Source organism: Lynx rufus, unplaced genomic scaffold, assembly GCF_022079265.1.
Source record: "Lynx rufus isolate CCGP_SWC_20201006 ecotype Redwood Valley unplaced genomic scaffold, mLynRuf1.p SCAF_4, whole genome shotgun sequence".
Taxonomy (NCBI): domain Eukaryota; kingdom Metazoa; phylum Chordata; class Mammalia; order Carnivora; family Felidae; genus Lynx; species Lynx rufus.
The window spans coordinates 82,508,937-82,531,185 of NW_025814856.1; the positions used below are offsets into that span (position 1 = coordinate 82,508,937).

Here is a 22,249-nt window from a genome sequence, read left to right on the forward strand (position 1 = left end):
AGGTGGCCAAGGCATACTTGCCTAGGGCTGTGACCTGGAGTATGATGCTGACAAGTTCTAAGCCTTTGCCTGGTGTTTGTGCCGCAATCAGTGAGAACATGATTTTAAAAGTTCCATTTAGGTGGTGGTGGTTTTCCTTTCTATTATGAGGCAGTCTTAGAGCAAGGCCTAGAAATGAGAATATAAATAGACTTCAGGGCACCTGGGGGGGCTCAGTCAGTTGAGCGTCTGCCTCTTGATTTCAGCTCAGGTCATGACTTCACAGTCTGAGACTGAGCTCCGGTGTCAGGCTCTGTGCTGGGCACGGAGCCTGCTTGAGATTCTCTCTCTCCCTCTTCCTCTGCCCCTCCCCTGATTGCATGTGTGCTCATTCTCAAAAATAAAAAGAGACAGACAGACAGGTTTTAGACACAGCTCTATACAAACATGCAAGGTTTTTTGTTTTCTTGAAGTTTGAGTAGAGATCTATATAGATTACATCGTATTAGGGAAATATTTATCTTCACAGATATGGAGCTAGACTCTGATTATTAATACTCAGTTGGAAGATATGCACTATAGGTGGATATCTGGAGCCATTTGGAAGATGCAGGTCATGCTGGTAGGCGATTCTCCAAAGGTACCGGGTTGGGATCCAAACCCTGACCACTACTGTCCTGCTCAAGTTTCTCTGTGAAGGAGGTCAAGGCTGCACATACAGACTTGGGGAAATGTACTATCAGAGATCACCATGAATGTTTTGGTAAGGAAAGGGAGACAGATTTCAGGGCAAGACCAAATTCAGTGGACAATGAATGGCATTTCTCTAAAGGGGAGAAGGAGGGAGAAAGGGAGGTGTGGGGGTTGTCCTGGATGGAAGTTTGGAGGATTTTCTCCCTCCAGAAGCATAAGAATGAGGAGCAGGGAGCAGGGCTAGGCACAGAGATGGGTCCTCAAGACAAGTACGAGTTTTACCTCATTTGGGTGGGGACTTCCCCTTTGGCCTATGGATGCAGTCATGCATCATGTACTATTAATTGCTTTTAATTAAGATAAAATTTGCATAACAGAAAAATCACCTTTTTAACTGTTTTAAAGTATACAGTTCAGTAGTTGTTAATACATTCACAATGCTGTGCAACTACATACTTATAAAAATCCTTTCCCTCCTGTGCTCTAATTCCCTTTAGCTGCCCTAATCCTTCATTAGTATCTCCATTGCCTACTCAGCCCTGAGTGGACATGCTAAGGAAGCCAAGAACAGACCAAAAAAGGGAAGTGTGGTCTGCCCCATAGTCACCCCTGTACTGATGACAGTGTAAACATAGCAGCTTCCTGACGGAGGAGGAATACAGCCTAGGAGCTGGAAGCAGGCAGTGGCCTCCAGTGAAGGACCTGGGGGGGTGGGGATGGGAGAGAGGTCCCTCTCCTGACACATTGCAAGAGGGAGACCCACTGGCTTGAGGCTGGGAGTAGGCGGGGGTGGGGGGGGAGCAACGAGAAGCAGAGAGTTCAGGTTACATGAGGAAGTTATGCTATAGCACTGCATGAACATGTACAGTCCACTGTCATCTGTGGTAGTCAGATCGCATGGAGTCACCACAAACACCGTATACTGAATGCTGAACCATTACTCCTAGGGGACATACAAGGACAGGCTCCTGCCTGGTCACAACATTTCTGTCAACGAATTAATACATAATTTTGTTTCGTGTGTATTCCTGTTTTTATAAAACACATCTTATTTTATATATATTGTTGATCCATTAGCATTAAACTCATGGTCAACAGCACTCATGCCCTAACGAAGCTAACCTAACCCACATATTCTCTCTATAAAGCATATGGCAGCCTTCTTGAGCTTAGGGACAGTAGCCAGCACTTTAGCACTATGCATGGGGGACATTTGAAACAGTGAAATCACCAACAAAAATGTGAAAATCATGGCGCTAAATAGATCATAAAAATGACATTCATTTATAGGATAAGAACTCAATCAAGAAGGCAGTGTCACGTTGTTCAACCTCAGCTGAGTGACAAATTTTTCACCACTTTGCACATGTCTGTAGATAACTGTGACGGCACCAAGAGTATTGACTTTGATGTCACAAATAGATTTTAGTGAGTAGGACAACTCACAAATTCAGAATGTGCTTGTAATGAATGTTGACTAGTCTGGTCTATTCACACTGTACCTACAGTGCTTCTGTACCATTTCATAGAGCTGACAAATTCAGTGATTTAGCCATTTAATCATGTGTACTCTGTCAACTATATGAATACACGAAACAAACTTTTCTTTAAACTTACCTTAAATGTGTGTTGATAGTATTTTATCATGTAAAAACATTACAAACCATGACATAACAGAGACAGAGGAACTAGGTTTGAGTTTTGAGTTTTGATTTCCGTGTTTGCAAAAGGTGAGCTGATAATTCCAACCATACCCATCTACCAGATTGCTTTGAGGATTGAATGTGATAATGGGTGTGAAAACACTTCGTAAGCACCACTGCCTCTAGGTTTCACGCCTTCTGATTAGTGAGATGAGTGATAAATGGACATGCTCGCTTACCTGCACCCAAATATAGCTATCCACGGCTTTTAGAACCTTCACATTGTTAACAGGATGGATTTCAACCAACAAAGTTAAACACTTTGATCCTACAAAGGAAAGGAGGCTTTTAGTAAGAAGATGAGAATGTCATTCATGATCTTCTCCACGTACGTCTGAACTTGGAAAATGTAAACACGTTACCTGTTGTATTAGCTATTCAACCAGGAAAAGTAATTTTCTTAAAATTTACATTGACAGTTCTTAAAACCCACAACAGATAAAGAAAACCTCATGAAAGAGAAAGCAATACGCGTTCATGAACAAGTGAGGAACAAGTCCTTGCCCACTCCTCAGCCACTTGGCACAGCTTCATAGGCCCTCTGAGTCTCTAAGTCTAAGCAAACACAACTCAATTCTCTATAACTCCAATTCTGCAGCACACTGGCAAATACTGCTTGTGTATGAAAATGTAAAGATATTTCTGAAGCATGAACATGTTACAGTTGAGAGTGCCTATTAAGAGGACAGGGGCTTGGCTTCCCTTGGGAAAGGTACTGGAACTGCCCTGATAAAGACCCACTTACTTCCTCAGTGTCACATTGTAGCAAATGTCCTAAAAGATAGCAATTAAAAGGGAAGTCCTTGGACACAGGCTACAATGGGATTACCACAGATATCTACATTTAGGCCAAAAGTTCCCCTCCCCTAAGACTAAACCTCAGAGAAGAAGGAGTTGTCTTATATCTGAGTTCTTATAAAGACTTAACTATTCTCTGATGCTTTTTCAATGACTTTATTTTGAAAAATAATATACAATTTGGAGACAGCACAGCAACCTGGAATTGAATCAGTGCCAGTTTTCACTATTTAAGTAATTAACCTGATAGCATTGCTTAGGAAAAACAACAACAACAAAAACAAAACAAACAAACAAACAAACAAACAAAAACCCCCAAAACCCAAAAAGTCTCAGGTAGGGCGCCTGGGTGGCTCAGTTGGCTAGGTTAAGTGTCTGACTCTTGATTTCGGTTCAGGTCATGATCTCACGGTTCCTGGGGATCAAGCCCCGTGACGGGCTCTGCACTGACAGCCCAGGGCCTGCTTGGAATTTTCTCTCACCCTCTCTCTCTCTGCCCCTCTCCCACTCCCGCTCTTTCTCTCTCAAAAATAAATAAGTAAACATTTTTTTTTTAAGGCAAAGAATGTAAAACAATTCCTGGGATATGGCCTCACAATTGCAAGGACTGGATATCTCTGTAAACATGCTTTTTAAAGATTACTGAGAAAGCAAGACAGTGAGTTATTATGTGGGATCTGAAATATACAAGGGCAGAACAAATGAAAATCAAATACTGTTTGGTCAATGGTACTTACAGCTTGGGATAAAAATTCCAGTGACACTGCGGCACCTGGGTGGCTTAGTCGGTTGGGCGTCCGACTGCGGCTCAGGTCATGATCTCATGGCTTGTGGGTTCGAACCCCACATTGGGCTCTGTGCAGCACAGAGCCTGAAGCCTGCTTCAGATTCTGTGTCTCCCTCTCTCTCTGCCCCTCCCCTGCTCGCACACTCTCACTCAAGAATAAATAAATATATAAAAAACAAAACAAACAAAAATCCCAGTGAGACGATCATACACCAGTTCGAAAGAACTATACTTCTAATAACTGGGACAAAGGTAAAGGTCAGGAGCTTTGGGAATCTGCTTGATCACTCAAAAAGAAAAAAAAAGGGGTTCTAGGAATAAGAAAAACATTGGTACCAATGATACTTAAGAAAAATAGAAATGTTTTGTGAAATGTGACAATGAGAAAAAAAAAACTATTTTCCTTATTATTTTATACGAAGTATGTATAACTAAGTAAATAAAGTAGTATAAGTTGACATTTGGGTATTTTATCTCTTGTCCTAAAAGTCTGTATATTCCAATTTGGGGAACAAAAAAACCCCCACCTTTTAAGGGGACATGTAGAGGATCCTACTCATTGCAAAAGTAAAGAATCACCTCACATTTGGATTTTTTGGCAGTGAATTTGATAACCAGCTATCAGCTAAATTCACTTGATTTTAAAATGGGAGGATTTTCAAGGACAGAAACTATCTTCCTACACAAATCTTTCCCTTCTTTAGGGCAGCCCAGACACTTAACTAATATAATCAGCATAATCATAAGAGTAATCGTGGAAAAGGAATTTCTCTCAATAACACACCATGTGCTTTCATGGTGTGATATGATGCACTCTGGATCAGGATTCTAGAGACATCAGCTCTAGTGTCAAGTAGAAAGGATGAAGCTTTCCAAGGCTTTAGTGCCTTGCTATTAAAAAAAAAAAAAAAAAAAAAAAACCTACAGAATCAGATCATTTCCACAATCACTTTCAGTCATGAAATCCCATGATTCCATGAAGTACTTACAGTTGTCTTAAGAAGTTAGAGAATACTGATCTCAGGGGAGACTGGGAGGGCATCACTGAAGGGCAAGACGGATCCAGGCAGGATGTAGATATCACAGAAAGTAGAGACAGCAAGATCAAAAGTGACAACTTGGATGGACCTTGAGGGCGTTGTGTAAAGTGAAATCAGTCAGAAAAAGACACTGTATGGTATCTGTTATGTGTGGACTCTTGGAAAGAGAGAAAAAGAAACATGCGCATAGATACAGAGAACAAATTAGCAGTTACAAGAGGTGGGGGGTTGGGGTGGAGAATGGGAGAAATAAGTGAACTGTTCTGTCTTTTTAGCTTAAATAAATTGAACAAAAATTGAAAAAAAAATAAAAGCATAGGGATAGGCATGGCATGGGGAGGATAGAGTGGGCAAAAGAACCTGGTGAAGACACATGCTGTGAAAATTCTAGTATTTTAAAAGATGTGATCATTTAACTTCACTAGAGGTGCACCAAACTTTAAAGACTGACAAGGTTGGTAAAGGCCAGTAGGGCATGGTTCTGAAGCAGCTCTGGTTACTGGAGCTCTTGAACCAAAGCACAGCTCCAGGGAACATCCACAGCACTCAATTATCTATAATGACGCAGGGGACCCCAGGAGAGTCTCAGTGGCCAACACATGTGGACACCCCAATAGCTGCCCAGGGGGAATCTACTGTGCCTTGGGGCAAATGCAATTCCACCGGGGAGGGTGAAGGGGGGAGCTAGGCCCTTTAATTCTTTTCTTTCCCTAAATCTTTTTTATTTATTATTTTTTTAATGTTTGTTTATTTTTGAGAGAGACACACACAGAGTGTGAGTGGGGAAGGGGCAGAGAAAGAGAAAGAGAGAGAGAGAGAGAGAGAGACAGAATCCGAAGCAGGCTCCAGGCTCTGAGCTGATGGCACAAAGCCCGATGCGGGGCTCAAACCCATGAACGGTGAGATCATGACCTGAGCCAAAGTCAGAAGCTCAACCACCTGAGCCACTCAGGCTCCCTATCTTCTTCTTCTTCTTCTTTTTTTTTTTTTTCCAAGTAAGCTTGACCCAACATGGGCCTTGAATTCATGACCCTGAGATCAGAAGTCACATGTTCTACTGACTGCCAGGCATCTCTTTTTTCCCTCTTTTCCAAACAAAACATTAACTCTGCCATAGCCACAGCCAACAAGAGAAGCACTATTGATAAAAACTGTGCTGTAAAATATGTGGACCAAAGAACCCTGTATTGTTCATAGGAAAGACGTGACAGTTTGTCTCACTTACAATGGAAAAATCCCATAAGCAACAGAGTGTTAAACAACACCTCCAGGCAAACCACATTTTATAATTGAATGGCTTATCAGGTCATTCATGGACAAATAAAATAAGGCTTTCCAAAATAACTGTTCAAAGGGCAAAACATTATAATAGATTCTACAGTGCTTTCTGGTCACATCATTTCTAAACTCTTAACTGAACGAAGATCTCATAAGGGTCTCCATGATCTGTCTGTACTTTGGCCCCGTTTTCCTCTGGCCTTAGTTCCTACTGATTTGCCCCTTTTCATTCAGCCTCACTGACCCCACTATCCTTTTTTTTTTTTTTTTTTTTTTCCTCCCCTTTTAACCTCCTCACTGTCCTTGATCAGCAAATCCATCAAGTACACTCTGGCCTCAGGACCTTTGTGCTGGCTGTGGTCACAGCCAGAAATGTGCTTTCCCCACACCATGTGCTTGCTCCCTCCCTTCTTTCAGATCTCCGCTTAAATACTCTTCTAATAGTATTTCCTAGCATCATCCCTCAAATAAACTAATTTCATTCAAATACTTGCCTCAGACTCTACTTTGGGGGGAAAACCCAAACCAAGACAAGAAATAATCTCAGGGGCCAGGATCACTTTAGCCCTGAGGGCTGGCGTGAGGGAGTGGGCAGCATGAAACAGGAAGAAGAGTCTACCACTGTAAGGAACCCAATCCAATTTGTGACCACTGTGGGATTTGAGCTGCATGCAGCGTGCCCTCAGAATGATCCACTTAAGGGATGGAAAAAAGAATATTTATCCTTCAGCTCCTTGGCCCCTGGTTGGTCATGGCTTATGATACTGGGAATCCTTTCCAGCCATGCTTCCAGGTGGCACGCATGTAGGTAGCAAAGGGGTAGCATGTGCCCAAGGGCTCTGGGCACAAAGCAAGAAGCAAGTAGAGCAGCAGAGTTAAGGCACTGTCTGTCAAATTACGTTTGCGAGGAGCTGGTTCTTACCATGGCGGCTGGCATGAAAGGTGAGCTGAGAAGATATAAAGCATGAGGTAGCCAATACGATAACTAACAACGTTCATTTTAGTATTTTTAAAGATGCAATCAGATGATCTCACCAGAAGTGCACCAAACTTTAAGAGTAAGCATATCTGAATAGGATTTAATTTAATAAAATTTACAGTAAAGTTGGTCTGAAAGTGCATTTTGTAATGTACATAATTGCCACTGTTCTGCATGACAATCAAGCACAGATGGTAAACATCAGGTGAAGAATATAGGTTCTACTAGTTTACCAGCATAATAGGAATAGGGGCCAAAAAGAACAGGGAGGCACAGGGAGCTAATCCAAGGATGTGTAGAGATGCCCAGGCTTGTGATTGGGAGAAGCACAAGAGACGAGGCCTTTCTCTTCTTAAGTAAAGGAGATTGAGGTCATATGCCCTTGTTTTAGGGTCAGGACACCAATGTCTTAGATCCTATTTCACTTAAACTAGTCCAGTTCCATCAGTTCCGAAGTGAGCATTGCACTTCATTCTAAGAGGAGGAGAGGATGTGAAGAGGGGGACATGGCACTCAAGAGGGAAGGTGGCTGTTGTGGTTCTCCGTGTAACACGGCAGAAGGGAAGGTAAGGATGGTATAGATCATCATATAGATGATGAGGTTTCCAGGTGAGCCTCCTGCCCAGCAGCATCTCCCATAATCTCTGTGCCAAGCTCCCTGAGAAGATCCCATCCAGACTTGACTCTGCTTCCCTTGACCCTCTAAGCTGACTCTGTGGGAACCCAGGACTGCCTCATAAGCCCCACGGGGAAGGAAGGTGCAAGAAGTTTTTCCATCACATACAACCACAGAAGAATACATCTGAGTGGGAACTATGCTAACAAAAGGAGCTTAAGCCCCAAATAAACACAACAGATGGGAAGCGCTGCAGGATGGGAATAGTAAGGGACTGAAATGAGAACTTGACCAGAGATTGAAAAATGGTGGTAGTCCATGGGCTACATCAGCCACAGGTGGTTATCACTGCCTGAGCAGAATTTTTAAAAAAATATTTGAGCCAAAATTTAAAATAAAATTTTAGGGGCACCTGGGTGGCTCAGTCAGTTAAATGTTCAACTTTGGCTCAGGTCATGATCTCATGGTTCATGAATTGGAGCCCTGAGTCTGGCTCTGTGCTGACAGCTCAGAGCCTGAAGCCTGCTTCAGGTTCTTGTGTCTCCCTCTCTCTCTGCCCCTCCCCTGCTCATGCTCTGTCTCTCAAACATGAATAAATGTTAAAATTTTTTTGATTAGATTAAAATTTTACATAAAGGTCCATACTTCTCTTGATAAATTGAAAAGCTGCTCCCACAGGGATTACTGCCATCCTTTGAAGATGAGACCCATACCCCAGGGGGCACTGCACCCACCATTAGTCTCTATAGCTCACCATGGCAATTGCCACACCTCTCTTGCATAACATTGCATTCCCAGCATCAAACACAGTGCCTGACCCACTGCAGGCACTTCTTTGTTGAGTTCTGGACAGATGGATGACACATAATGTTAAAAAGAAGGGGGGAGTATCACATAGATAATAAACTACAAAGTGACCTTGGCAAATGGGAATTTTTATTTAGAATTGGTGGACTACTCATAGTGTATTATGTACTGCTCAATAGTTCACCAGATGTTAAGAACAAAAATGCATTCTTGAAGGAATATCAACCCTTTAAAAGCCCAGCCATTTACACCAGCTTCTGAACCATAGGATTCTAGTGTGTCCTCAGTGTTTATTTAGTCTGCAGGTACTAAATGCCTTTTTAATACTTCTACTATTCACTGTAACATTATTTTCTGTACTTTCTTGTTCTCTTGAAAAAAATAAAAAAACATTTTCATGACCTTTGCCTTTTCATTCTGAGATAAAGCTATTTGTAAAGATGTTTGAAATTTGACTTAGTTAATAAATCTTCATCTTTCAATAGACACTAAAAACTATGTCATACCTGGTTGAAGCTCATTCTTTCTTCCTTCTTTAGTAGAATGAACTAAACTCGCAGCTAATGGAAAAAGAAAAAAATAATCCATTAGCAAGTGATCCATGCAGTGGCTGGTTAAAGTTTACCATTTTAGACCTGAAATAAGTGAAGGCTCAAAAAATCTGTCAGTGGATGATAAAGGTAATGCAGAATGAAGTCTTTTTTTTTTCTTTTTTTTTTTTGTAGGTGGATTCCACAGATTTTTTATTTCAAAATTAATCTCCCAGGAGCATCTCCTCCCAGAAAATCATTGTTATAGACTAGTCAAATATAGCAAAAGTCCAATACTTTGAAACTCAACAAATGTAGTTTAGTTCTTGACATGTAGCAATAAAAGAGTCCAACTTACCAAGCAAAGTTCTATCACTATTGACAGAACAGCTGACAACGTGCAAGTCTTTTTCAAATGTATAGAGATGCTGTTAAAACAAAATTATTTTTTAATTTGGAGTTTTGTGTTAAATAACAATTATAGAATTCAAATTCCCATTTAGCTCTGAAACAGGTATAATGGTGGCAAGACCTTTTATTAAAGAACCATCAATGAAACAGTTTATCCATACTGAGTAGCTTCAGATTATTTTTTTTTAACTTTTTATTTATTTTTGAGAGACAGAGAGGGACAGAGTGAGAGAGGGGGAAAGGTAGGGAGGGAGAGAGACACAGAATCCCAGGCAGGCTCTAGGCTCTGAGCTGTCAGCACAGAGCCTGATGCAGGGCTCAAACTCACAGACCGCGAGATCATGACCTGAGACAAAGTCGGACACTTAACTGACTGAGCCACCCAGGTGCCCCTCAGATTATTTTTTAAGAAAAAGTCTGCAATCATAGACCAGAGTTGGCATTGAAGCTTAACCATGAGGCAACATGGCCAAGTGGTTAAGAGTTTAAACCTTGGAGCCAGGTTAAACACAGGATCAAATTCTGACTGTGCCACTTACTAGCTGTGTGACTTTGGACAATCTCTATCAGTAAAATAAAAATCATAATACCTATTTCATGAAATCCTTAGAAGGATCAAGTGAGATGATCCATTCAAAGCACTCATTATAATGTCTGCCACCCATAATAAGCATTCAGATGTCAGCTCTTATAATTATTGGGACAAGTAAAGTTTTAACCAAATTGCCTATGATATCATTAACTATGGCTAAGACACAATCACAAGTGCATCTCCTCTAAGACTCTCATATTCAGAGCCTTGGCAAAGTAATCTTCTGTTTTTATTTAATCTTTATTTTTTAAAAAATTTTCTTGCTGTTTGAACAAGCAAGATTCCATTTCCTTATTAAATATTAAAGAAAATGAAAATGGTCATACAGGAGGAGGATATGACATGCAGATTTAGGAAATAAAGACAATTGTAGTTATATTAGGCAAACTCTCTTACAATACACTGAGAAGGTAAGAAAAGATCAAGAGTCTTAGACCTCAGGAGAGAACAGGCTAAGAGAAACAACACATGGCAGGAGTACTAGGAAAGTAATTAGTACCTATAGATACAAAAAGTACCAAGAATACACTAAAATCCTATGGCCAGAAGTTGAAAAATGTTGAGAAGTCACTAAACACTTGATTAGAAAAAGTGGACTTTGAGTGAATAAGAAGGCTCTCAATTCATTTCAGACATTTTGGTCTCTTTTGACTCTTGCTCTGAGGGATTCTAAGTTATAAGTAAGAAGAATTATGGTTGTACACACTTAATTTTTAGTGTTTTACCTTTTTAATTATAAAATAACACGAGTATAGTCTCAGTGTTTAAAACACACAGACACCATCAAATATAAAGTCAAAGCTCCCTGCTATGCTCACCCAGTACGAACTACCTTCCAAAAGGAAACATGTTTTTATTTACTCGCTAGGCTTGCAGATCTTTTTAAATGAATATATGTTTATGCATATGTATTGCATACTTTCTTGAAAGTTTTTTTAAACATAAATGAAATGTATTATTCTGGCAATTTGCTTTTTTCAGGTAATAGTATGTTTAGAGAACCTTCTGTGCCAGGGTACATTTCTAGACTTCCTGGTCCCTTAATATTTGTAAGTTGCTTTTACATAGGCACAAAGGGACCCCATTGTATTTACACCGAGACTTAGGTAAGCCTGTCATGTCAACCATTGCTCTAGGTGGGTGGTTTGGGGAAAAATTAAGAAAAGGAGGCTGCGTTCTATACCTGGATGTTTAAGAAGTAAGAGAAGTGAAGGTTAAGGAGAAGAACACAGAGCCAGAGGTCAATATGAGATCCTAAACTTGTGAGAGCACATACACAAATCTCAGGAAGGCATTGGACTTCCTACATTCCTATGGAATATTGGATAATTGATTTGAGCCAATTTTGCTTAAATCTCAAAGGACTAAGAAACCTCAGGTAATGTTTTGGTCCAGGAGTTCTTGCACTTCGTTCATTCATTCATTCATTCATTCATTCATTCTTCAAGATAATGGTCCAAGAGATGGTAAAAGGGAGGAGGCAAAAAAAATTTTTAGAAAATGAAATGAGAATATGTATCTAGAAAAAGGAGGCAGAAAGAAGTAAAAATCTCTAAAAACAATAAAGTAACTAATGAGTTATCTATGAATTATAGTAATTTTTACCTCATTTTGTCTGGTCTGGCAGTCATATAATCCAAAGAAGACATTTCCCTTATTGTCCTTAAAAAAATTAACCAGATATTTATTATATACCATTGTTCAGGAAGTTAGGATGTTGTTAGTCTTAAACCTGCAATAATTCAATCAATATTAGCAATTAGCACTCTAAAGGTAGCATGTCAGAAAGGGACCAAACCTGTTTCAACTAGTAATAGGGGCTCAAAGAGTGAAATGAATGAAGAGTGTACAGTTTGGTGAGTCTGGGGGACCCAGACTGGGGGGACCCTGGCTAGTAGGACAGAGCATAGTAAAGGAGTGAATCTTTTTATACTTCCTTTTATTTAATATAATATATATGATAGAGATTGGGAGTGGCTAAAACAAGTCTATGATATTCCTATAAACAAAACTTTTTGAATCATATAGTTTCCTTAAATGCAGCATACTTATAGACACAACTTAAAATAACTATTTTTTTTAAAGATTTTATTTTTAAGTAGTCTCTACACCCAACATGGGGCTTGAATTCACAACCCTGAGATCAAGAGTTGCATGCTCCACTGACTGGGTCAGTCAGGTGCCCCAACTTAAAATAACTTTTAAGCAAAAAAAAAACAAAACAAAAAGCAAGCAAACAAAAAACAGTAATACATCTACGCAAAGCAAACTGGCCAGTAAAATTATTCTTTCACGTTTCCCTACTATAGTAATCAGTAAAGTTAAATTTTCATTCCTGATAACACTGAACATTGAAAACATGTTAAATAATGCCTCAAAACAGATGATACCTAAACAGATTATGTAATCATATTTAATATGTTTCAAAGATCAAAACTTTACATATTAATTAGGTTTAAACGTCTTTCACTTAGCATTTGTTCCTCTGAAGAATGGAACTTGATTTATTCAAAAAATTTGAGTGCTGGGTCAGATATTGTGTGTAATTTTTGTTTAAAAAAATATTTCCTAAGACTCAATTTCAATTAGTTTGTTGAATCTCATAAAATAAAAGTCATGTTAAAAGTTAAATGCCAGCACTTATTCTTACCCCTCAGTAAGATATAGCATAAAATTCTGTGAAAAAACATAAATGGTTAAAATAGTAAATTCTATGTCATGCATATCATACCACAATAAAAAAGCATACATACCTTATAGGTATAAATAACATTTCCATTTCTTTCAACATTTAGTATACGTAAGCTCTCATAATTATTTTCTAAAACACCTAAAATGATAATAATAGCAAGTTAATATTTAACAGGGAATGTTTAAAAACATATCTAACAAATATTAGTGAAAAGCCAAATACAAAAGAGTACATACTGATGATTCTGTTATATAGAGTTTAAAAATAGGCAAAACTAATCTACTTAGTGACCTTTAGGGAAGAGGAAAGATCTAGTGATTGGGAGGTATCACTGGGTGCTGGTAATGCAATATGTGTTGGGTATACTGATATACTCGCTTAGCAATAACTCACTGAGCTGTACACTCTTAACCTAAATACTTTTCTGTATGTTATACTTCAATACATTTTAAGTAGCTATTAGTTTGTGCTTTATGTATTTTGAAACTATGTTATTAGAGGTATAAAAATTTAGTGCTGTTATAGCTTCCTGGTGGATTAACATTTAGGAACTCAGCAGAGTTATCAGATGAAAGCAACAAGATAAAAAGCAAGTAATAGTCAAGTCTTTTCTCACTGGCTATGATAATATAAGGAAGAGTCTATACCAGAGAACGCATCAACTTCTCAGTTTATTTTCTCCCATTGAATGACATGTGGTGGAGGGTCAGGTAGATCAGTAGAGAGGTGGGGAATCTCTCACTGCTGAAGGAGCCCTCAACAAAAGGCTCCTGCAGTGTTGTGAACCCCAGGGTTCTCAGGGCAGAGAGAGGGAGAAGAGCTAACATGGACAAGTACTGAGTCAGTGTGGAGAAAGAGTATCTTCAAGGTTCCCCTCCTTTTCCTGGGGTGGTTTCAGCACAGGTACCTAAAGAAGGTCTGTGTTGATAGCTCCTGATAAAGAGGCCTCTGAATGAAGGCACCCCAGCTGAGAACGCAGCTATGGATAAGATGATGGCCACCCAGAGGGGGCCTGAGTCGACTGCAACTCCCTTGGAGAACTGCAGTGCACTGGCTATGCACCAAGTCTGGTTGGGGGGCGGGGGCAGCTTTCCCCCCATGAGGGCTGCCAGGTAAAGCTTCTTTCTTTATTTATTTGGGGGGGGGCAGGGTGAGAAACACAGAGAGAGAGAGAGAGGGAGAGGGAGAGGGAGAGGGAGAGGGAGAGAGGGAGAGAGGGAGAGAGGGAGAGAGGGAGAGAGGGAGAGAGGGAGAGAGAGAATTCCAAGCAGGCTCTGCGCTATCAGCACACAGCCCGATGCTGAAATCCAGAATTGGATGCTTAACCAACGGAGCCACCCAGGCATCCCTAAGCTTTTGCAATTGCATATGGTTGTGCCTGAAAAATCACACATAGCTTTTTAACCAGGAGCTGGACTAGTTAATCCCTTTTTTCACCATAAAATGCCCTTTATCATGAATACATTCTTTTTGCTTTTAAAGTTTACTTTGATTACAGTATAGCAACGTCAGTTGTCTTCTGATTAGTGCTTACATAACATTTTTTATCCTTTTATTATGAATCTTCCTGTGTCCTTACACCTAAGATATGTCTTACAAGCAACATCCTTTAGAGTATGTGGTCCATTTACATTTAATCACTGATATATTGGGTTTGTATCAACGATATTACTATTTATTTTCTATACGACTCAATTGTTTTTTCTTGTCTTCTTCTGGATTAATCAAAAAACTTATTTCATTTTCCTACTTATTAATTTGTTATACAATCTTTTAGTATTACTACTTATCCTAAAGATTACAATACTAGTCCTTAACTAATTATGTTTTCATGTTACGGGATGCAAGAAATGTGAAGCAAGTGAAATGTCATACACTGCTAACAGGAATATATATTGGAAAACTGGCAGTAGCTACTGAAGCCGAACATACATGGCTCAGCAACTGTACTTGTACATATATCGCAATGGAAATATACACTTATTTCAGCAAATGACACATGTAATTTCTATAGCACTATGGTTCATAACAGCCCAAGCTGGAAACCCAAAATATCCATCAGGCAAAGAATGAATAAATTGTAGGATACCCAAACAATGGCCTATTGTACAATAGTCATAATAACTTGCTATGATGTACAACATAAATAACTGAGCAAAAGAAGCCAAGATCCTGCCCCCTCCCAAGAAAGGTTCAAACTATATGATTTAATTTATACGCAAGTTTCGAAAACAGGCAAAATGAACGTATGGTGCTAGTTGAGTGATTGCTGGAAAGGAGCATGTGAGACCTTTGTGGTTCTATTAATGTTCTCTTTCCTGCTCTGAGTGCTAGTTACAAGGGTCTGTTTCATTTTGTGAATATTAACTGAGCTGTACACTTATGATCTGTGTACTTTTCTGCATGAAAGCCATATTTTGATGAGAGATAGAAAGGTCCTTTATACAAAACATTTAACTTGTAACTTAACTGACCATCATATTTTGGTCAAAATTTTAGTATATTCCTCTCAATTCTACAATTAAGGGATTTAAAAAAATTTTTTTTTAATGTTTATTTTTTTTTTTTGAGAGAGAGAGAGAGACAGGGTGTGAGCAGGGGAGGGCAGAGAGAGAGAGAGGCAAATCCAAAGCAGGCTCCAGGCTCTGAGCTGTCAGTACAGAGCCTAAATGAACTGTGAGATCATGACCTGAGCCGAAGGAGGACACTTAACCGACTGAGCCACTCAGGCGCCCCTACAATTAAGGGATTTAAACATTAGTAGATACAGCTTTGATAATTATCATTAATTGGAGAGAAATACATATTTCCCTAATTTCCACAAAATTGCTTCAACTTGACTCATTTTCCCCACACATGAATAGTGTTTTAGATGTTAAATTATGTTGATCATGACAAGTTTCAATATTCAGACAAGACATATGACAAACATTCTCCAGCTCAGAGCAAATTTCAGTTTGTATTCCTGATTTAAAAAGAAAAACAAAACAAAACAGGATAATTGGTGACCTGGAGCCTTGTACTGGAACTGGAGGTGGGAAACATTTCAAAAGACAAAGAGCAGGTTTTGTAGAAAATGTAGGAATCATCCTGGCATCTCTCTTCCCCATCCCTCACAGGAAGAAGCTGCCTGGATCTTCTAAGAGCAAGGTAAAGGCAGGGGGCGAAGTGCTGTTTTTGTTTTAACGTGGGCACATCCATTTTTCTTTCTTTCTTTTTTTTTTTTTTTCAACGTTTATTCATCTTTGGGACAGAGAGAGACAGAGCATGAACGGGGGAGGGGCAGAGAGAGAAGGAGACACAGAATCGGAAACAGGCTCCAGGCTCTGAGCCATCAGCCCAGAGCCTGACGCGGGGCTCAAACTCACGGACCGCGAGATCGTGACCTGGCTGAAGTCGGACGCTTAACCGACTGCGCCACCCAGGCGCCCCAAGGGCACATCCATTTTTCAATGTATAATGAGCTGTCAGACTCACTTCCTACTGATTTAAAAATAAGGATAATCACCTAGTCTTCTTAGGAGAATAGTATGATTCAATAGCTCACCGATAAATAGCACTTTACAATTTACTGAGTTATTTTTAGCTCATCCACACTGTGTCAGCTTTTACAGGCCCACTGTACTAATGAAACATTTGAATTTCAATGAGGTTCAGATATTTGGCCAATGTATCAAAAAAGTGGCACAAACTAATCTCAAACTCAGAAAAAAGGTAAACAGAATAAACTAAGTTTCCTGTATCATGCTTACAATAGGCAAATGGATAATTACCAAAAAAATCCTTCAAGGTAGATTTTGTAGACATCTAAAGAGAATTTCAGGGAGTTTGTTTTTTTTTTTTTTTTCATCCTGCACATGACTCAAAACTTCTGGAATGTAATGTGTCAATATTTTGAGAAGCACTTTTTTTTCTTTCAAGATTATAAGGATGCTGGGAGAGACCCTCTCCAAAGTACACTTAAAAGGTTTCAGCTAAGATAAGAAACTCCTTTACAAGAAATCTCGCTAAGAAAATTCAATTTACTTGCAAAAGCACATCTATTTTCAAAACACTAAACAATTTTTAAAAATCCCCATACAAATTACAACAAATGATATATGCTTGTTCCATTAAATTGGTGGTTCTCAACTCTGGCTTTGGGTTAGAATGATTAGGGGAGCTTTTATTTTTTTATTAAAAATAATTTTTAAATGTTTATTTATTTTTGAGTGACAGAAAGACAGAGCATGAGCACGGGAAGGGCAGAGAGAGAGAGAAAGACAAAGAATCTGAGCTGTCAGCACAGAGCCTGACGTAGAGCCCGAACCCACAGACCACGAAATCCTGATCTGGGCTGAAGTCAGAAACTTAACCAACTGAGCCACCCAGGTGCCCCTGATTAGGGGAGCTTTTAAAAGAACATGGATGCCCAAGCCCTACCCGAACTATCCTGACTTTATTGGGCTGGTGAGGAGCCCAGTCTCTGGTGTGTGTGTGTGTTTAAACTCCCCATCTGATTCTAATGTGCAGCCAGGGTTGAGAATCACTGAATCACATATTTGTATTATATATTAAACAATATTCATTAAATCACATAACTAGGACCAACTTATAATGTAATCATGATAGAGTTGAAAAATAATAAAAATAATGCCTTTGTGGATCTGTTATGTAGTAATAACTGCAGTCTTAAAATAATCCTGTAGTTAATAAGTTCACGGTTCTCATCTCAAAAACATCTGAATTAGACAAATTTGGCAATGTTGGAAATCCAGACACCAGTGTCTCACCACACACTATTAACCCATCCTCCCTGGATTAGTTGCTCGTGGTTTAGACACACCCTTTTAAAAAAGAAGTAGTCAATAGCTTCTTTGCTTATTCATTCTGACTCTTCTCACAGTAGTTCATCACTGGAAAGTCCAGAAGAGGAAGTTTAGCAATTCAAATGAGGAAATGTGGTTTAATTTTACAGTTCAATGTCCTCAGAGTTCATGAAGCAAAAATGTAGATACTTGCATAAGTAAACCTACTGAAGAAAAGGAGAGTACCTCCACACTAAAGTGTTGGCAAGGCACAGTTCACGTGAAATCAAAGCTGGTTTGTCAGATACTCTCGTGCGTTGCAAGCTCTTCTTTGCCAAACACAAGTGATTTCCTTTTATAGGAAGATGTTTGCCAAATGTGTAAATTTTGTTCCCAGCTGCATTCAGACAAAAATCAGATGAAAGTATTTGTCTTCCAACGAGGTTTCTCACAGTGTTACACAAAAATTTGAATTGCTCATATATGGATCAGGAGGTGCTAAGATAGGATTATACCTACAACACGTGTATGCTGTAAATAATTCATATAAGTATTTGTCTCAACGTGCCGAGATATTATAATTCCTAAACTTATAAAGTAAACATCATTATGTGGTTTATACCCATATTCTGAATGAAATGAAAAAGAAAAAAAAAGGATGGGGTGCTTTAGTTAAGAAGCAATAAGAAAAGTATGACAATTAGAAAAGGAGGCTAGGAAGGTAGGGGAAGGAAAAGCGAAAAGGACAGTATCAATACTGGCGTGCAGCGCTGGTGGTATAGTGGTGAGCGCAGCTGCCTTCCAAGAGAATACTGGAACAATGAAAAAAAACAATGTGGCTAAGCCAGACCTCTGGCCCCCAAATCTGTCTGGGGGTATATAGGAGGCAACAAAAAGACATTACTCTTGAATCAGTCATCTGGTAAAATGTATCACTTCTCTGGTAAAGATGAACAATTACAGTATTTGAAAGATCAATCTGTGTATCAGATCTAAGAATATCAAAGAAGGCAAGAATATATACGCAAAGAAGTCTACACTCTTTCTGGTCTTAAATATAGATGACATTTAAACCTTCAGAAATATGCATACCATATACACTTTCTTAGTTTCTTGAAAGTGATACATGGCAAGAGGGGATTAAGCATTGGATAAAAAATTAATACCCTAAGATCTGTTGTATTGCAATATACCAATAGGTAGAACATGTGATTTTTAAGTGTGCCATTTATGGAAGCAACATAAAATAACAACCTAGAAATAAATCTAGCAAAAAGTGTGCAGAACTTCCTTGAAGAAAATTTTAAGACTTATTAAGATCATAAAGAGAATCTAAATAAATAGGAAATTATACTTGGTTCATAGTTGGAGGATTTAATATTGTAATGATGCCAATTCTCCCAAAGCTGATGTACAGATTCAATGCAACTCAAATCAGAATTCCAACAGACGTTTTGGTGAAATCTGGTAAGCGGATTCCAAATTGTATATATATGAGATATCAAAGGACTTTGAATAGCCCAGATGGTCCTTAAGACTGCCGAGGTGAGGGGGCTTACTCCACCAGGTATCAAGACTTATCATAAAGACAGTTATTAACACGTCTTCATCTTAAGTTGACAGAAGGAACAAAATTAAGAAGCCAGGAAGGGAGACCCATACATATGTGGAAACTTGATATGTCACGGAAGTGGCTTTGCTGTCAATGAGAAGAGGTAGGTTTATTTGGTTAGTGTCACTAGAACGATTAATACAGAAAACCAAGACAATTTACAAAAGAACATTTTAACACATGTAAGCTATAAATAACAAAACCAAACCATTTACCCACCACCCAGCTTAAAAATAGAACATTATCAAGACTTTTGAAGGCTCTTGTGTCCCCTCGTCAGATTCCTACATCGTATCATGTACAAAAATAAATTCCAGATGGATTAGAAAACAAAATGCAAAGAGCAAAACCCTGAGAATTTAAAAATGTCTTCGTAACTTCTAAATAGGAGAGGATTTCTTTACAATATCCAAAAAGGCACAAACCAAAAAGGAAAAGACTCATAAATTAGACTACATTAAAACTAAAAACTCTCAATTATCAATGGCACCCCATAGCAAACTGAAAAAAACAGGATGAGAGAAAATATTTGCAACATATGATGATGAACCAAGGATTGGAAACCAGAATAAAGAACTCTTAAAAGTATGAAAAAAAAAACACGATAGAAAAATGGACAGGATGAACAGACATCTCATAAAAGGGAAACTTGAATCGTCAATAAATAGAGAAAGATGCTCAACTTCAGACCACAATGACATAATGTTTAGACTCACCCATTTGACAAAAAATTACAAATCTGGAAATACCAAGAGTACCAAAAACATTTCTAAACCACAAATGGGGTTGTTAATAAAAACAACTACTTTGGAAAACAATTTGGCACTACCCAGGAAAAATGAAGAGGTACATAGCCTGTGACTCAGCAACTCCAGTTAGATATCCACCTTGGAGAAACCTGTGCATGCCTGCACCGGGAGACATGCATAAGAAAGTGAGTAAAAGCACTGATTGTAATAGCAAACCCCAGAAACTTCCCAAATGTCACCAATAGAAAAAGCATAAGCAAAGCTAGGAAGCATCCTGAGATGGATTAGTATCCATGATACTTACCAGTGAGTGTTCAGGGATGTGGGATTAACACCCTTAGGAGGAAGGGGAAGGAAGGAGGTCCACAAAGTGGGGAGAAGACAAGCTACCATAGCCTCAGGTGATCTCAGAATCCCCTATTGGAGAAGCTCTCAAACTGAAATGGATTGTCAAAGCTGTCCTCTGTTGAGTCAAAATGGTCAAGACTTTATATCCCACTTTAGTCCCTAACTAAAAGTGGGCCACACCCAACATGTCCTGACTTTGGGTGAGGAAGGAAACCTTCTGTGGAGGCAATCCCTGAAGGGGCTGACAGCAGAAGATTATCTGCTAACTACCCTCAGCACCTGGGACAAGCCCTTCCTTGAAAGGAAGATCTAAGCAGGGCACCTCCATGTCCACCATAGCATTGTGTATTCCCACAATGGAATACTATACAGCGGTGAAAAATAATGACCTATAGTAATGTGAATATAAGAAGAAAAAAAGCAAGAAATACCTATAATATTCTTTCATTTAAAGTTCACAAACAAGCAAAATGAAATGATATTTTGCATAGGGATATCTATACCTATCTACATAGCTTAAAACTACAAATAAGATCAAAGTTTAAGTAGTTGTTACCTCCAAGAGGTGAAGGATAGAGAAATAGGATCAGATAGAGAGACACAAGAGCCTTCCAAAGTCTTGATATTATCCTATTTTTAAGGTGGGTACATGGTTTTTGTTATGTATAGCTTATATGTGTTAAAATATTTTGTATAATTGTTTTAATTTTTAAAAGAAACATTTTTTCTATTTATTTCAGGAAAGACCGTTTTCCCAAATTCAACCCAGAACCAGGAGCGTATGTAGTAACCAAATCTGATCTCCCTACTCTGTAACCCCTGGTTGACTAAAATACTATCACACAGGCACTTAATTTCCATGGCTAACTTAGTCCAGCTCCCTGGCTATTTTGCCAGGAATATGTCATACTTAGAGAGTATTACTTAGCACCACTAAGAAATCTTTAATTGTATTTGTTGATGTAAAAATATTAAGGCTTCAAATCTAGGAAGCAAGTGTGTAGAGAAGAGACATTATAATGGTATAATTACTTATAATTAACATTTGAAAAGCCGAGACTTTGAAAGGAAAATAATTTGTCAAATGTGTGGAGTAATAACCATGCTAGAAATAAATCAGAATCTCAGATTCCCTTGCCAGTGCTACAAATTATGGAAGAGGAATTAACTGTGTGGTTTTTTTTTTTTTAGCTACCACCCACTGGTGATCCTTAGGAGTAACAATTCTGGGGGCACCTGAGTGGCTCAGTCGGTTAAGCATCTGACTTCGGCTCAGGTCATGATCTCACGGCTTGTGGGTTCGAGCCCCGCATTGGGCTCTGTGCTGACAGCTCAGAACCTGGAGCCTGCTTGGGATTCTGTGTCTCCCTCTCTCTCTGCCCCTCCCCTGTACACACTCCGTCTCTCTCTCCTTCAAAAATAAATAAACATTTAAAAAAAAAAGGAGTAAAAATTCTGTTAGCATAACAGGGCTACTAATCTTGCCAAGGTGCTCTGCAAGAGGGAAATACTACTGATATCAGAAAAAGCTGGTATTTCTAGTAGGTTTACCTTCTGAGAACCCAAGTGCATCTGTTTAGCGGAATGTCAATACACAAGTTTATATTTCTTCACAGATGAGTGAAAGGCACAGGAAGCTAAAGCTGAACTGGCTCACATAGAGCTTTTCAATCACAACACACATTACTGAAACACAAGACTGGCATTTCACACTTCGTGTAACTTCTCATTTGCAGACACCTGCCATTTAGCTATAGGAGGTGAAGGCTCAGAGAAAAAACTACTTTGTGGTGGAAAGCAGACTTGGGGCTGCCTATTGTATTTTAAAAAGTTAAAGCTTCCAAAACT

The 22,249-nt window shown here is 39.0% G+C and overlaps 1 protein-coding gene across 11 annotated transcripts in view; it reads right to left on the minus strand.

Moving 5' to 3' along the window:
• GSAP (gamma-secretase activating protein) overlaps positions 1-22,249 on the minus strand; it is a 91,385-nt gene that overhangs the window by 67,537 nt on the left and 1,599 nt on the right. For all 11 annotated transcript variants that reach the window (XR_006965289.1, XR_006965288.1, XM_047097009.1 and 8 more), the window contains exons 2-6: positions 12,967-13,043; positions 11,819-11,875; positions 9,569-9,638; positions 9,187-9,240; positions 2,555-2,643 (exon numbers count right to left, since the gene is read on the minus strand). Coding sequence is in view for 9 of the 11 variants with exons in the window: in XM_047097009.1 (XP_046952965.1) it covers positions 2,555-2,643; positions 9,187-9,240; positions 9,569-9,638; positions 11,819-11,875; positions 12,967-13,043 (347 nt within the window). In the remaining 2 variants the exon portion in view is untranslated. The remainder of the gene's footprint in view (positions 1-2,554; positions 2,644-9,186; positions 9,241-9,568; positions 9,639-11,818; positions 11,876-12,966; positions 13,044-22,249) is intronic.